Source organism: Eschrichtius robustus, chromosome 14, assembly GCF_028021215.1.
Source record: "Eschrichtius robustus isolate mEscRob2 chromosome 14, mEscRob2.pri, whole genome shotgun sequence".
NCBI lineage: Eukaryota > Metazoa > Chordata > Mammalia > Artiodactyla > Eschrichtiidae > Eschrichtius > Eschrichtius robustus.
The window spans coordinates 7102277-7118982 of NC_090837.1; the positions used below are offsets into that span (position 1 = coordinate 7102277).

Genomic DNA, 16706 nt, shown 5'->3' on the forward strand with positions numbered 1-16706 from the left:
TGCTAGTCAGTCTTTTTCTTCATTTTGCCTTTAATAATAAGATATTGTAAAAAGAAATGTATGTGAATCAATAAAAATCCATCCTCTCTCTGCTATTAGAAAAACAACTCAAAGCATTTTCCACTGACATAGTATCTACTAGTGTTTAGTTTTATTTGTGAAGGACAGCATTTAAAGAGAGGTGTTTTGTTTTTTTCTTTTTAAATAGTAAATCTATAACATCATGGGCTCAAAAGCTGAAGCAGAACCAACCAAAGAGAGCACATAAAGAAGAGGGGTGTTCAAAATCTGTGCAAGGAAATGAGCAAACCAAGAAATCACCAATTGAGAAAGTAGGTGATAAGTCACTTGTCTCTGGCATGCTTCATCTATGGACAATTAGGATAATTATGTTGAGTTTACCACATGTTCATTAACATAAGTTTTTTGCCCTTTGTTTTGTATTGTTAATTTGTTCCATTGACATATCTTTTTTGGTGTCTCAAAGGATGGGAAACAATGCTCCAATTAGTGGTTCTTTAGTAGGCCGGAAATCAAAACTAATGAGGGATAAAGTACTACTAAAAAAAAATGAAACATTTTGTAAAGGTCCTAATTCTCTTTGTACTGCAAATGTCTACATTTAGCCAGAGAGTAATATATTATTTTTTAAAAAAACTCTCAGATAATTTTGTTCTACTGTTAAGTTGTAATAAGTAGTACTCTGTGTGTGAATGCTTTAAGATGCCATTATAAAAACAGTTGAAGCTTGGACAACTCTGAATTTATAATCCAAATTGTAAGAGATTGAATGTTTAAATTCTAAACATTCATTTAAATTCCTTTTGCTCATATAGCAGCTGCTTTTGTTAAAGAGCTATAGCTACTGAGTAAGGTTTAAACATCTTTAAAGACCTTTTGGCCTAAATTGTCATAGAATAACATTGTTTAGTATAATACATTGAGATCGCAAAGTCAAGTCTCTCTACAAACTTGATTCCTTTAGAAACTGGCCATGTCTTGATCATCCTAAACATAGTCTTTCCATCTTCCTTTGAAAAAGATCTATTAAAGAATAGAAGTTGTGGGGACATTCCTGGTGGCGCAGTGGTTAAGAATCCGCCTGCCAATGCAGGGGACACGGGTTCAAGCCCTGGTCCGGGAAGATCCCACATGCCGCGGAGCAACTAAGCCCGTGTGCCACAACTACTAAAGCCTGTGCTCCTAGAGCCCGTGCTCCGCAACAAGAGAAGCCCCCGCAATGAGAAGCACGTGCATTGCAATGAAGAGCAGCCCCTGCTCGCCGCAGCTAGAGAAAGTCCGCACACAGCAACGAAGACCCAACGCAGCCAAAAATAAATTAATTTTTAAAAAAAGAGTAGAAGTCGTAAGAAGGCAGTCCCTCAGCCTTCATAAGGCAATATTTCTCTTGCAGTAAATTTTCTTTCTTCAGCCCATGATACTTAGGCTTCTTGATAGCATCATTTTTTTAACTTACTCAGATTTGTGTTGAGGAGGGAAATGAAGGTAAAGAAGCTCCATGAACCATCAAGCCTTGGGGGCTGGTGCTGTATTGGTAGCTCTGTTCTTTTGAACCTGTGTGCCATCAAGCACGGTATATCCTTATTTGGTGTGGTGGCATAAAAGCATTTGGAGACTGGGGTGAAAGTTGTTTTCTTCATTGGAATAGGTTGGCAGAAATGGAGAATGTTTTCATACATAGTAGCTTCATGTTTTCTGTTTTTACCTTAACTGAAACGCAGTTTGTGGAGACTTTTTCACTTCTGATGAACTTTGGATCTGTGGTGTGTAACTCGGTGGACTCACTGTCTTTTGTGGCTGTGGATCGGTATTTGCTCCATGTAGCCCTGTGGTTTCCAGAATTTGCTGCACATTGGAGTCACCTGAGGAGCCTTAAAAAATCTACTTATGACTGGCCGCCAGCCCCAGGCGGCCTGTCCTCATTGGTGCAGTTGTGACCTATGATCAGGTGGTTTAAAAGCTCCTCGGGTGATTCTTATGTGCTGTAAAGCTTGGAACCAATGATCTAGCCTAATTTTCTCCCTTGATTCAGTCGAGAATCAGACAAACAGCTGAAGGATCAGAGACACTGCCTGAGAAATGCCCTTGGGGGGATAGGTCTACCTAGTAGCCTGTTCTGCCTCTGGGGATGTCAGTTGCGCAGAGGGTAAAGCTGTGATGAGGGCATGATTCCCTTTGAATTTTTCCTTTTCTTTGATCATCTCTGGACAAGTTTTATTTTTCCTATTTTTTAAAGGTGAATTAGATATTTGTGCTATTAAATCATTAGGGGAAATCAAGTTTCTTTGGTGTGTTCAAGTTTTACATGGCCTTCAGGTAATGGTGGTTATTGAATCAAAGACACCACACCTGAAATGCACTTCTTACCTGCATAATTCTGAATCAGATTCTGTGGATTCACAAAAGTTGGAACTTTCTTCTTTAGTTCATCCTTTCTCTTCTCCCATTGTTTTTTTTCCATTTTCAGTCTAAATCCAGGGAATCTTTATGATCAGAATTCTCTTGGGATCCAATTTTCTTTTTATACAAGGTAGTTTATTTTGGGTCCTAGCTATTTTGAAGCATGTCTTGAAACTGGATATTTTTTAGCACAAGGATTTTCCAAAGCTCAAGTCGGTCTTTGTTTCCTTGGTCCTTTGTCTGGGACAGACTGCCTGTTACCATTTCCCCAGGTGTGGGCTCCATGGTGGTTTTTCAGATGCTGCTCGGCTGTTACTGATGAAGATCCTGTGCTAGGCTGAGGCCAGCTTCTTGGGAAGGGCTTTCCTTGCACCATACTTTCGTTGCTCTTTAAAAGCCGGGCCTGTTTTCTTCAGCCGATGCCTGGTGGCCCGGAAGAGTGCAGCAGGCAGCCGTGTGAGGTGAGCCCCCTCCAGCCAAGGGGGCGTGTGTCGACTGAGCGCGTTAAGTTTTACACCAAAGAACCAGGAAAAAGTCAAAATATTTTAATTGGGATTTTTCACTTAGTCTTTTGCAGTCAGCTTCTCTTGGTCTGTTAAGTACAGAGGCGCGACAGAAATTTGAACAGGTAGGCGTTTTAGGAGAGACATTTGATGAAAAGGAGGCTAAAGTGGTGCCTTAGAAGGCTGAGGGGATAACCCCTCCTTGGTATGTAGAATGTCATCAGCTTAGTGCGCTTTTGCTTTTTCAGTGGGTTCACAGGTGCTTGTAAGCAGGTAGAGCTAAATACTTTTTAACAGGAATTAAAAGTTTGATGTTGGTGGAACTGATAAGAAAAATTCCGATGAAAATCACATATCTCTCTGGGGAAACAGATTTCTTGTGACAATACCAGAGATATTGTGAGGAGAGTTTAGCTTGGAATTTTTATTAGAATTGAGGATAAGTAAGCATTTTTAGCCCTTTCTGGTAACCAATTATTTGCATATAAGATGTAGTCTACTATTTAAAGTTCATATTAATTATTGATATGCAGTTTTTAGAGTTGATTTATTGTAGTCTTAATGATAAAAATGAATTGTTATGGCTTTTACACTAATTTTTATACGAAATGACTTTAATTCTAGGCACTTGAAGTTTCTTTTGGAAGTTGATGGCAAATTATAAATACATTTTCTTTTTTTAAAAAAATTAATTAATTTATTTTTGGTCGTGTTGGGTCTTCGTTGCTGTGCGCGGGCTTTCTCTAGTTGTGGTGAGCGGGGGCTACTCTTTGTTGCGTGCACGGGCTTCTCGTTGCGGAGCACGGGCCCTAGGTGCGCAGGCTTCAGTAGTTGTGGCACACGGGCTCCATAGTTGTGGCTCGCGGGCTCTAGAGCACAGGCTCAGTAGTTGTGGCACGTGGGCTTAGTTGTTCCGCGGCATGTGGAATCTTCCCGTACCAGGGCTCGAACCCGTGTCCCCAGCATTGGCAGGCGGATTCTTAACCACTGCGCCACCAGGGAAGTCCATCAATACATTTTCATTCTGAACTCATAACGTCTGCTTCTGGTTTCCTCTTTCATCTCCACAGAGAATCAAAATAAACTTTTGTAAATTACACAGGAATAGAAAATCCTTCATTGTTAATTCCTATCATTTTGCGATTCTTGTAACCATGGGGAAAACCAGGCTTGCTTTCTTTGTGAACCTCTGAAAGTTTCTCTACGCCTGGGTTTGACACCTGGCTCTTACTCCTTGCATCAGCAGTTTGTGCCTAATGATTTTTAGCTGGCAACTAATGGTTTTCTTTCTTGAATTGTAGTCTGATTTCACTGCTGCTACACATTCTCGAGCTTTTTACCTCAACAAACCAGATGAGAGTCCAAATTCTTGGATGTCTGATTCAGGAGCAGGTATGATACTTATATTTCTAGAGTTTTTTTCAAAATAATAACGTGTGCATTTCTCATAGGGTGATAATCATGTATATTAGAGTGGTTTCTATAAAAGTATTATGTGTTGTCTTGTGCCTCTGGTAGCTGTAACTTCCTTACTTGCCTTACTTTGTGTTACAAGTTCTGTAAAGATAGAAAGAAGTACTTTTGCAGTTATTTCAAACAGCTGCGAAAATCATCTCAGCATTTTTCAGATACTCCAAAATGAATTAAGAAATTCAAACTGTCTGTAAGCCATTCTTTACTCTCCACGGTGAGCTTATTTTAGCTTTAATGGCTTTACATACTGACTCCTTTTTCCCACAATCCCACATCCAATTCAGGATGAATTAGCTTTGCCTTGTGAAAATTACCATGATCCGATCACCTGTCGCCACCTTCCTGCTCTCACCCTAGCAGAGCCCCATCACCTGTCCCCTGGGTTCCCGCGAGCTTCCTAACCAGCTTCCCTGCTTTCACCCTTGCAGCTTCCATCTGTTCTCCACACAGTAGCCAATGCGATCCTTTTTAAAGACAGGTCAGATCTTGTGACTCCTCTGCTCAAGCCCTGCGGCGGGTCCACTTCCCGCAGAGTAACAGTCGGGAGGGAGTCTGTCCTCACAGAGGCCTGCAGGCCCGGAGACATCTGGCTCTGCTCTTTGACCTTGCTGTCTGCTGCTCTCTCCCTTTTTCTGCTTCAGTGGAGAGGCTGTTTGCTCAAATATGCCAGATAAGTTCTCATTTTAGGGCTTTTGCTTTGGCTGCTTCCTGTGTGTGGAATGTTCTCCCCCGCCCCTTGCGGGGGAGCTCCCTCATATATGGCTAACACGGCCAACCTTGACCACCCTATTCAAAAAGAGCGCCTGCCCTCCCTTCCCCACGCACTGCATATTCCCTTACACTGATTTTTACATTTTACTAGAGTGCTTACCACCTTCTGACATGCTGTGTGTAGTGCATGATTGACTTACAGTGCACGGCTTGCTCTTCTCGCCTCCTCCTCCCCAGCTGGTACAGTAAACGCTCAATAAGGATTTGAATTATTGAATTCTTTAGATTGCTTCTATGTAAGTCTGTACTGTGCATAAAAGAATTGTCTTTTAAAAAAATATATTTTAAATTGCATGAGTTTATCTTGACTTTTAATAGTATGATAGTTCAGTTTAAAATATTTGGATCATTAAGTTAGGACTCTTACATGGCAAGGCATTTATGTGAATATTTTCCCTTCCAAATTCAATTTCCTCTATCCAGATAGCCAAAAACTTCCCGTATTTAATTTTCTTTAGGTAAAAATAAGTTATTCTAGAACACATACTTCCCATGTTTAATTTTCTTTAGGTAGAAATAAGTTACTCTAGAAAGCATTTTTGTTCTTTTTCCTTACCCTTATCTATTCTGTGTATTTGTTCACATTAGGACTGACTTACTGGAAACTGGAGGAGAAGGACATGTATCACTCTCTGCCTGAGACTTTAGAGAAGACGTTTGTTCCAGCCTCCTCCACGGATGTATCACCAAGCCAGGTAATTTAATAACCCACGATGCACGTGTGTATTTGTGTTATACAGTTGTATACGCTATTTCATTTACAAAGTTCGTATTTTTCAATTTCTGATATACAGAAAGATGCATGGGCTTTAAATCATATCCGCCTGCTTTCAGATTTGGTCTCTGTCATTCACTGCCTATGTGATCGTAGGAACGTTACTTAAAAATGGAATTAAAAATGCCTGGTTAGTGTTTTGTGAAATTAAATGACATGGTTTTGTGCCCACTATTTTAAATACAGTAGGTACACAAATAAACTTCTTCCCCCGTTCCCAGACGTGGTTTTGATTTTCTGTTCTGTTACACCCTCCCACTGATCCGTTTGTATCATAATTATGAGCAATTTAATTTGCTGTTTTGATTTTCTTTGAGCAAGAAATGTAAATATTTTGTTGACTTCAGAGCAAAGAAATAAAAATATCCAGTATGTGTACATCGATGTATATATCTCACTTCTGTGTTTAGATCAGGAGATGAGAGAATAGGTTGGAGGAAAGGAGAGATACAATTAAAGTAACCAGGAGAGCTGTAAACACGAGTGACAGGCATAGACGGACAGGACAACGTGGGACCAGTGTATTTTTGGACATCGGAGTCCCAGAGAGGGTGGGAACCAGCATTCTGTCCTTCAGGAAAGGAGGAAAACAGAGACAGATAAACACTAAGAAGGAAGGGTGGGGGAAGTGAGATTGAGGGGTCTGGGAGACTCAGTAGGCTTTGCAATTACAGGGCTCACTGTGTATGTTTCTTGGTCTTCAACATCAGTAAATTAACCCTATATTTTGTTGACTCAAAATATAAAGTTGCCATCAATTTTAAGACTTCCTGTTTCATATTCTACCAAGAAAAAAAATTCATCAATCAGATGGATACAATGCTTTCTTATCCCTTAGAATTTATATTTTGTAGACGTAAACATATATTTTTATCGTATAATTCTCGTACATACTTATGGATAATATAAATGAAGTAAATTAGTTGAAACTTCTTTACCTACAGGAGCTTACACTCCACACTCCTTTCTTTTTAAGTCAGTGTTGGTTTCTGTGTTTTCCACATGCCATTTCCCTCGGGCCACCAAGAGCATTGGTGACTTGGCATTTCTTTAAAAAAGGATGAAAGGCCTTGGTGCTGAGTTTTTACCTGGCTTAGTAGTTATGTAGGACTGGCCTGCTTTTGACTCTCAGATGGGGAATGTTGCTAAACATGTCTAATTCGCTGTCCCTTAAATACTGCTTCTCAGGGGTTCCAGCGTAGCCTCTAGGATTTTCTTCCAAGCTGCTGACACCTATTTGGCCAATTTTGAAAGCTTTTTTATTTGCTTATGAGCAGGCAGTGACAATTATGTCACAGCTGCTACTTGACCAAAGGCATTTGTAAGATGCTGTTAATTACAAGAGACATCCTCACTTCAGAGATGTTAAAATATGACAAGAAGAGAAATCATAAAAGTGGTGAAAAGGGAACTCCCTAGCAGTCCAGTGGTTGGGACGCTGAGCTCTCACTACCGAGGGCCTGGGTTCAGTCCCTGGTCGGGGAACTAACATCCCACAAGCCACTCGGCACACCAAAAAACAAAGGTGGTGAAAAATATTACCTCGTATTACAATGAGCTCTAAATAGAATAGTTGCAACTGTTCACCCAGGGCAGGATTCCTCAGGCTGTAGCCATAGTCCAAGAGCTGCTGCTTGGCATAGGTTTCAGTGCTTGAAAAGGCTTCCAGGTTGTTGGTATATAAAAAGTAAAATTTCAAAGCAGGATTATAGAAATTGTGGTAAATTTTAAGTGTTTACATTTAACAAATTAATGCCTTTAATGCACACACAAAAAGTATAATTAATTGTCTTTTTCACAAGCTAGTTATAGAGTTTATTAAAAAAAACATTAGTTCATGGTGCTCTGCAGTCTGTCTATGTAGGGTCTGGAAATGGGACGGTTTAAAAGTTTAAAGCTATAGGACGAATGTGTTCTTTCAGTGCTTTCAGTGTATCTCTCGCTGAATCTGTAATCTCATTTGAGAGAATGTCCACGGTTTAAATTTGAGGCCCAGGGTTAAATGGTACCCCTGTCATGCCCTGCAATAAGTCCCACGTTGAAATAATTTAAGCCCAGTGTTCTAATATTTGGAGTTTAGGTTTGTAACACTTCCAGTGTAGCGAAGCCCTGATTTCAGCTGTAGAAGTTAGGATTGTATCTTCTTCTTCTTTTTTTTAAAAAAATATTTATTTGGTTGTATGGGGTCTTAGTTACGGCATGTGGGCTCCTTAGTTGTGGTATGCAAACTCTTAGTTGCAACATGCATGTGGGATCTAGTTCCTCGACCAGGGGTCAAACCCGGGTCCCTTGCATTGGGAGTGAGGAGTCCTATCCACTGTGCCACCAGGGAAGTCCCCGTATCTTCTTATTTTACTAATTAAAAAAGGGTCTTATTTTCATTGGGTAACTTCTTTCTTAACACTTCTTGTTGTCTGCCAACTCTTAAACACGAATATAACTACAGAGCTGGGGAACTCCACCTTTTGGCACCTGTCCCTTTGAGTCACAGGAAATTAATCTGGCCAGAAGTTTTCTTGCTCTGATTCCTTCATTCATTATGAAGTCTTTTCTTACCTCAAAACTTGGTTCTTATTTTGAGTAAGGAGATTACCAAGGATTTTATTCTTTGGAAGTGTTCTTAGGCTGCTAAATATCTTAGGTTTAAATTATCCCCTTAATATTTATTGTTAGAGGGTATGAAAATTTTTTCATTCTGAGGGAGCCTCATAATAGGTAATGACTTCCAAACTCTTATTACAAATCTGGCAGTCTGGCATCTCAGTTTATTTTAAATTTTTCAAAAATCTTTTTATGGTGCTGATCTTGATATCAGGAAAGTAAACTTTTTTCATCATTGATTCGTTGATAATATTTAAATAATTTTGTTTCGTATCTTTAAGTCTAATACTAGTAATGAGATGAAGCTACCATCACTGAAGGATATTTATCATAAAAAACAGAGGGAAAATAAGCAGTTACCTGAGAGGAATCTCCCTTCTGCTTCCAACCCAAATCATCCACCAGAGGTAAAGTTGACAGCACTCTGCTGAGTGACAATGAAAGATGCCTCATGACTCTTAACTCTCATCTTGAGCTTCCTTTTCCCTAGGAGATCTAAAGCCTACTCACTTGAAAAACAAAAACTGAGTACAGAGGGCGAGAGCTTACTGTTGTCTGTCTCATTTCTAGGTACTGACTCTAGACCCAACATTACACATGAAGCCAAGTCAGCAGATTTCAGGGATTCAGCCACATGGCTTTTTGAATGCCCTTGATGACAGAATATCCTTCTCACCGGACTCTGTTCTAGAACCTAGTATGGCTAGTCACTCTGACATAGACTCGTTTTCACAAGCAAGTCATGTTACTTCTCAGTTATCTGGATTCCCAAAATATCCTTCAAATACAAAAGTTTCTCCAGTGGACTCTTGGAAAAATCATGCATTCCGAAATGAAAGTAGGACCAGTTCCACGTTTCCTGCAGTATATACTATTGGTAGTAACGACATCTCAGTCAACAGTGTAGATGAAGAAAACACTGGCCTGGTACCTTTTGCCTCAGTCAGTCAGTCCCAGCTTCCAGGTACAGCCAGTGGTGTCCCAGAATGCATTTCACTGACTTCCTTGGAAGATCCTGTGATATTGTCTAAGTATGTATTTCAGTGAATGGCTTGTAATGTCAATAGGTTTTTTATGATGTCTGTTTGAGTGATGAAAATTGTTTTTATTGAACTTCAGTAATGTATAAAAAATTAAAAAGATAATATGTTTATAAGGTAGACCATCTAAAATATAATGTCTTTTTTTTTTTTTGCTTTATTAGTTGTCATTTTGTGTATTAATCTATTATATTTTCTGTGGGTGTATAAAGGAAAAAGCCTGTATTTTTGTGTATGAGAATCATTATGTTCTTGGTTTTTCTTATCGAGATAGTGAGGAGATGCTTCCTAAATGATGTTTTTTCCTCTCACCAACAGGGTTAGGCAGAACCTGAAGGAAAAGCATGCTCGACACATAGCAGATCTTCGAGCTTATTATGAATCAGAAATAAATAGTTTGAAACAGAAACTGGAGGCAAAAGAAATTTCTGCAGTTGAAGATTGGAAGAAAACCAATCAAATTCTTGTAGACAGGTAAGACTTATAATTTAACTGTAAAGTTAGTGTTTCTCCAACTTGGATATATTATTTTCCCTAAAGTATAATATATTGTGATGTTAAAACACTTTGAAAACGTGTGCTTTAGATTTGAAAATTTTCACACAGAAACATGTTTGCCTAAGTAATTATTTTTAAAGATTTGAGGGAATTCCCTGGCAGTCCAGTGGTTAGGACTCCTTGCTCTCACTGCTTAGGGCCCGGGTTCAATCCCTGGTTGGGGAACTAAAATCCCGCAAGCCGTGGGTGCAGCCAAAAAATAAAGATTTGAGCCATCCTCTTACAAAACACTGATAATTGATGAGGACATTTGTTTTGTGTGGGCGAAATACTGAAATAGTTGAGCAGATTTTGTATATGTAAAGGAATGTCATTTATGGGAGGATTAATGCTCTACGGATTCCCTAATAAGTCTATGATTGATGTCCTGGGGCAGTTCTCAACCTTTCTTCATACCCAGATATGCATAACTTTAACCCAGACACTCTTGAACCTGTGGAAACAGTTATCTCATTCAAAAAAACCATAGACACACAGGGGAGAATGGTCTTTTACTAGGGATAGCTTTCCACTTATTTTAGGGAGAGAATCATTTACAAAATTTGATGCTTTTACTAATATTAATAACAGCATACTTGAGGGACTTCCCTGGCTGTCCAGTGGTTAATTTAAGACTCCATGCTTCCACTGCAGGTGGCTTGGGTTCGATCCTTGGTCAAGGAACTAAGATCCCACATGCCATGAGGCACGGCCAAAAAAAATTAAAAAAATTAAAAAATAACAGCGTACTTGCAACATACTTTACAAATGGAATTAAACAGATTGAAAACTGATGGAGTCTAGGTGACAGCAAAGTCTTCTCTAGGGCAAAAAAGACAAAACCCCTTGAGAAAAGATTGGGAAGGAACTGAAATCTGATCCAGTTAACAGTTTAACTTGGAGAATTCTAGGAAAGCTAGCTTTTATTTATTTATTTATCTATTTATCTCTTTGGCTGTGTTGGGTCTTTGTTGCGGTGCACAGCCTTCTCATTGCAGTGGCTTTTCTTGTTGTGGAGCAAGGGCTCTAGGCACATGGGTTCAGTAGTTGTGGCAAGGGCTCAGTAGTTGTGGCTCGCGGGCTCTAGAGCGCAGGCTCAGTAGTTGTGGAGCGCGGGCTTAGTTGCTCTCTGGCATGTGGGATCTTCCTGGACCAGGGCTCGAACCCGTGTCCCCTGCATTGACAGGTGGATGCTTAACCGCTGCGCCACCAGGGACGCCCGGAAAACTAGCTTTTGTACTAGCGTGTGGTCGCTGTGGTAGTTAACATGCTGTCTTGATCCTGATCCTTTCTGTAGCTTCCATTTTGCTGTTGGTGGTGGCGATGGGGGTACAATGGCAGAGAAGTACTTTGAAAAGAGCCAGGAAAAAAGGCCAGTTTTAGGTTTTCTAGGACAAAAAGAAAAGAGTAGATACCAGGCTGGGAGAAGTTGGTTCTTATTTTTGTTTTGTTTTGTTTTTTAAGAAGGCACAGATGACCACAGGTACTTCCTGTTGGAAAACAGAAGTCTGAAAGAAGCTGACCAGTAGACCTTGTTAGGTCAAAGACAGGGTGCCAAAGAAGGGGAGCTAATTAAAACATCTTTATGTCTAGAAGCTACTAGAGCACACGGAGCAGTGAGAGAATGTAGGAGGAGCAAATTGGAAGTCAGGGTTTTAAATAAGTGGTCGTGTTATAACAGTAACAACAGCAATCTAGGTAGTGGAGTAAATGTACTGATAGCGTGCAAATGAAGAGCAACGCATTATTTTCTCCTACCACTACCCCTAAAGGGCTTGATTTGGCCTACCATATAAAACTGTGTTACAGAAGACAGTAGAAACAAAATGGGAAGTTGCAGTTATTTAGAACTGGAAAAATGATTTACCTAAGACAAAAACCAATATTATGTTGTCAGTATACACAGCAATTTTTTCAGATTTCAGAATTGCAAATTGGGGAATCCCACTGCTATTGCAGATGGGACCATTAACACTTATATTGTCACACAATTGCAACCTGGGGGATGAGATCTCTGGCATACGGGAATCAGTGAGGTAATTACAACAGAAAAATAACAACACAGCAACACTGGACTATTTAGTGATCTTTGTTTCAAGAACAGTTTCATCAGTATTTCATTTCTGCAAGGCATTAATGCATAGTGGGTAGGAGCATGACTCTGGAGCCAGACTGCCTGGCTTAGAATCCCAGTGTGACTCTGGAGAAACTTAACTTCTCTGTCTCTGTATTCTCATCTGTCAAATGGGAATGATGGCAGTCCTAACTCACAGGATTGTGAGGATGAATGCAAAGTGCTTAACATAGACTGAGTGTGTAGTCAGTGCCGAATAAGTATTAGCTTTTATTCGCAACACATCATTGAACACTGATTCAAAATGGTGACCAAATTCTTCCATGTATTTTCTTATTTTGAGGTTCTATGATAATTAACTTTACAAAGAAAGTCTTTAATTATAAGAATAACATTCATGCTGATTTGAAATAGTACAGAAGGATTTAATATGAAGTCTTTCTACCCCATCTTCTATTTTCACATCCTAGACTTAATTTTTTGCATCCCTCCAGAAATTGTAATGCATATACATATATATTTTCTTCATAGATCAAGTTATTTTATGCAGTTTTCTATATCTTGCATATTTAATTTTTATTTTTTAATGTGATAAAATAACAAAATCTACCATTTTAACTATTTTTAAGTTTACAGTTCACTGGCATTGTCCATTCACATTGCTGTGCAACTGTCACCAGTATCCATTTCCGGAACTTTTTTTATCTTGCAAAACTGTCATTCTGTACCCATAAAACAATAACTCCCCATTACCCCCTCCCTCCAGCCCCTGGCAACCATCATTCTACTTTGTCTCTATTGATTTGATGCTTCTGGGTACCTTGTATAAATGGAATCACAGTGTTTGTCCTTTTGTGTCTGGTTTATTTCACTCAGCATAATGTCCTTGAGGTTCTTCCATGTTGTAGCATGTGTCAGAATTTCTTTCCTTTTTAACATTGAATAATACTTCATTGTACACACACCACACACACACACACACACACACACACACACACACACACACACACACACACACACACACACACACACACACACACACTGCATTTTGTTTATATCCATTCATCCCTTGGTGGACACTTAGGTTGCTTCCATCTTTCCATCTTTTGGCTATTGTGAATTTATGCTGCTATGAATGTGAATGTACAAATACCTGCTCATATCTTGCTTTGTTCACCTAATATTTCTTAGGGATCTTTTCATATCATTTTTAATTTTTTCCGGATACTATAATATCAGGTTCACTGGGTATATTTTACTAAAATGGCATCCTTAGTCTTGGCTAAGATTGGAGAATTTGTTTTACGTAATATATTGGAGAATCAGTTAGATTTTTATAATACTTTTAAGAGAAAGGATTTTGTCTTTGATTGTTTTGTTTCAATATATGGTTTCTAGATGTGGCCAGTTAGATAGTGCTCTGAATGAAGCTACTAGTCGTGTGAGAACACTTGAAAATAAGAATAACTTGCTGGAAAAAGAAGTGGTAAGTAAGTACTCTATTTTTTGTTCTAGTGGCTTAATGTTAAAAATGTAAGCTTTTTTATTAATTGAACTTTAGAGACAAATGAATAGTTTTATCAAAACATTGGTTATATGTTGCTTGTCTTCTCCTTTAGGATGTCTTATTGTTACGTTTATATTTTGAATGCTGCTGGCTTCATATGATACTATAAACTTTTACCCTCTAAAAATTTTATTTTTTATTTGGGATATAATTTGCATATCATGAAACTCATCCTTCTAGAGTGTACAATTCAGTGGCCTTTAGTATATTCACAAATCTGTGCGACTATCACCACAATTAATTTTAGAACATTTTCTCACTCAGAAAGAAACCCCAAACCTCTTAGCCACCTCCCCCCAATACATGCTCTTCTCAGCCATTAGCAACCACTACTCTGCCTTCTGCTTCTATGGGTTTACCTATTCTGGGTATTTGATGTCAATAGAATCAAACCATATGTGACCTTGTGTGTCTGGCTGCTTTCACTGAGCATCAGGTTTTCAAGGTTTATCCATAGTGTAGCATGGACCAGGACTTCGCTCTTTTTTATGGCTGAGTGATATTCTGTAGTATGGATACACCACATTTTGTTTATCCATCCATCAGGTGATGGATGTTTGGGTTATTTTCACTTTTTGGCTATTATGAATGATAGTGCTACGAACATTTATATTTTCAAGATTTTATGTGGATGCATTTTCAGCTTTCTTGGGTGTATAACTAGGAATGCTTAACCTTTTCCTCTTAAATAACTTTTCTTTCCCATGCATTACCAAGTTTTATTCTTCTGTGCATAATTTTACAAAGTGTTTTGCTGCAAAATGCCAGTTATATTCTAGACATTGTTTCTTTGTCTTTGATGGGTTTTTTGTTTGTTTGTTGTTTTTTGTTGTTTTTTTGGTGCTGAAACCGGGATAGTTTTGATGTTTTTTTAAGTTATCTTTGTCTCCTCCAAAACTATAAACTTCATGAAGTCAGGGACCTTTCTTGTTGATCTTTTTTTTTTTTTTTTTTTCCAAATTAATTCATTTATTTATTTTTGGCCGTGCTGGCTCTTTCGCTGCCCACGGGCTTTCTCTAGTTGCGGTGAGCAGGGGCTACTCTTCATTGTGGCGTGTGGGCTTCTCATTGAGGTGGAGCATGAGTTCTAGGCGCATGGGCTTTAGTAGTTGTGGCACACAGGTTCAGTAGTTGTGGCTCTAGAGCGCAGGCTCAGTAGTTGTGGTGCACGGGCTTAGTTGCTCCGTGGCATGTGGGATCTTCCCGGACCGGGGCTTGAACCCGTGTCCCCTGCATTGGCAGGTGATTCTTAACCACTGCGCCACCAGGGAAGTCCTCTTGTTAATCTTATATTTCTAGCACCCTAGTGCCTGCCATCTAGTGGATTTGCAATTAATGGTTGTTGAATGAATATTGACATATCAGATGTTTTGAATTTTCTCTTTTATTTTCATTGTAAGTGAGAGAATAGGGTAAGAAATGCTTTTTGTCCCTCTAAATATTAATGTGGGGCAACAAATTCCAGCTATGCTTTTGGAATCATTTCCCTAATAGCCATGGTTATTTTTCCTCATTAAAGTCATCTACAGGTGAGTCCTGGAATCAGAATGCCTCAGACAGTGGTTTTCTGTGTATTATTCTATAGGGTAATCCTTTCTAGTCTCCATCCCAGGATATAACAGAATATCAAATTTGTTCATTTCCATTTATGTGTTTTGTTTTATTACTTTTCTTTTATATTTAATGTCCACAGATTATTAGCTGCTATTAAGACATCTATTTTTTTTAATTATTATTAAAAACAATGTATTATCCTTGTCTTTGTTTTGTAGAGTGATCTTAGAGAACGCTTCAGTGCAGCCAGCAGTGCCTCCAAAATTTTGCAGGAACGAATTGAGGAAATGAGAACAAGTAATAAAGAAAAAGACAATACCATCATTCGACTGAAATCTAGACTTCAGGATTTAGAAGAGGCATTTGAGAATGCTTACAAACTCTCAGATGATAAAGAAGCAAGACTAAAACAAGAAAATAAAATGTTTCAAGATGTAAGTGACAAGTAACTCAGTGACGTGGTTGGCTAAAAGTAATTTCAGATATTGTAGTCTTACAAGCTATTATGATTTTTTCCATGTTTATTTTCATTTTATGTAACTTTGCTGTAGCTGCAAATATACGTAGACTTTTCTGTTCGAGTTAGTTGGGTCTTATCTTAAAGCAGGAAGTCAGGGCTTTCAGAACTATGGTGTCACTCCCACACCTTTCTGTTTCTAGCAGGGCAGCCTTTGAGCTATCTTAAAGCAACATCTGTGTGTCTGGCAGGTACAGTGGACCAGATTTAGAACAGGCTTGATAAAATTTTTCACTTTGATTTAATTTCACTTAAAATTTAGATTTGTATAACATTGAAACTGGCTTAGGTTTTTTGTTTTTTTTTTTTTTAAGTAAAATCTGAAAGTATTTCGGCTGTTGATATTTTCTTTCTCATAGCTTTAGATTTGATTCTTGCTGCTTTGTTTTTTAAAATTTATTTTCATGAAGGTAATACATGTAAATGGTTTAAATGGTCAAATATCAAATGAGAAACAGCAATCTTCTTCACCTCTCCCTATCTTGGAGTCCTCTACCCTAGAAGCCATTATTTTCAGCTCTTTTAGCCATTCCTTCTAAAGTTTTGCTCCATGTTTCTAAGTAACAAACTTACATTGCTCTTTTTTTTTCCCCGTCAGTTTCAGACATTATATATTGACTGCCCTCTGTGCAAGGTCACAGTGTAGCTTTCTTATACCATTTGCTCCCCAAACAAACACTCCCCCCCTCTTTCCAATGTGATTGATATATTAAATTGATTCTGAGAAGCTTATTCTTTTACATTTGAACAACTCAGAAATTGGAATTCATCTTTATAGTGTCATATTTTAATTGGCAGCACTTTTTCCTCTTAGTATTTTAGTAAATAATATTAAATAGCATGATTTCTGGTTAGTGGTGTCTTAGACTTTAA

At 38.6% G+C, this 16706-nt stretch overlaps 1 protein-coding gene across 10 annotated transcripts in view; it reads left to right on the forward strand.

Moving 5' to 3' along the window:
- Positions 1-16706, forward strand: part of MPHOSPH9 (M-phase phosphoprotein 9) — a 54677-nt gene that overhangs the window by 11861 nt on the left and 26110 nt on the right. For 9 of the 10 annotated variants that reach the window (XM_068563021.1, XM_068563026.1, XM_068563022.1 and 6 more), the window contains 8 exons: positions 209-332; positions 4226-4316; positions 5757-5863; positions 8826-8951; positions 9115-9575; positions 9903-10058; positions 13594-13681; positions 15535-15750. In XM_068563021.1, the coding sequence (XP_068419122.1) occupies positions 209-332; positions 4226-4316; positions 5757-5863; positions 8826-8951; positions 9115-9575; positions 9903-10058; positions 13594-13681; positions 15535-15750 (1369 nt within the window). The remainder of the gene's footprint in view (positions 1-208; positions 333-4225; positions 4317-5756; positions 5864-8825; positions 8952-9114; positions 9576-9902; positions 10059-13593; positions 13682-15534; positions 15751-16706) is intronic. The other variant, XM_068563024.1, reaches the window with a different exon arrangement.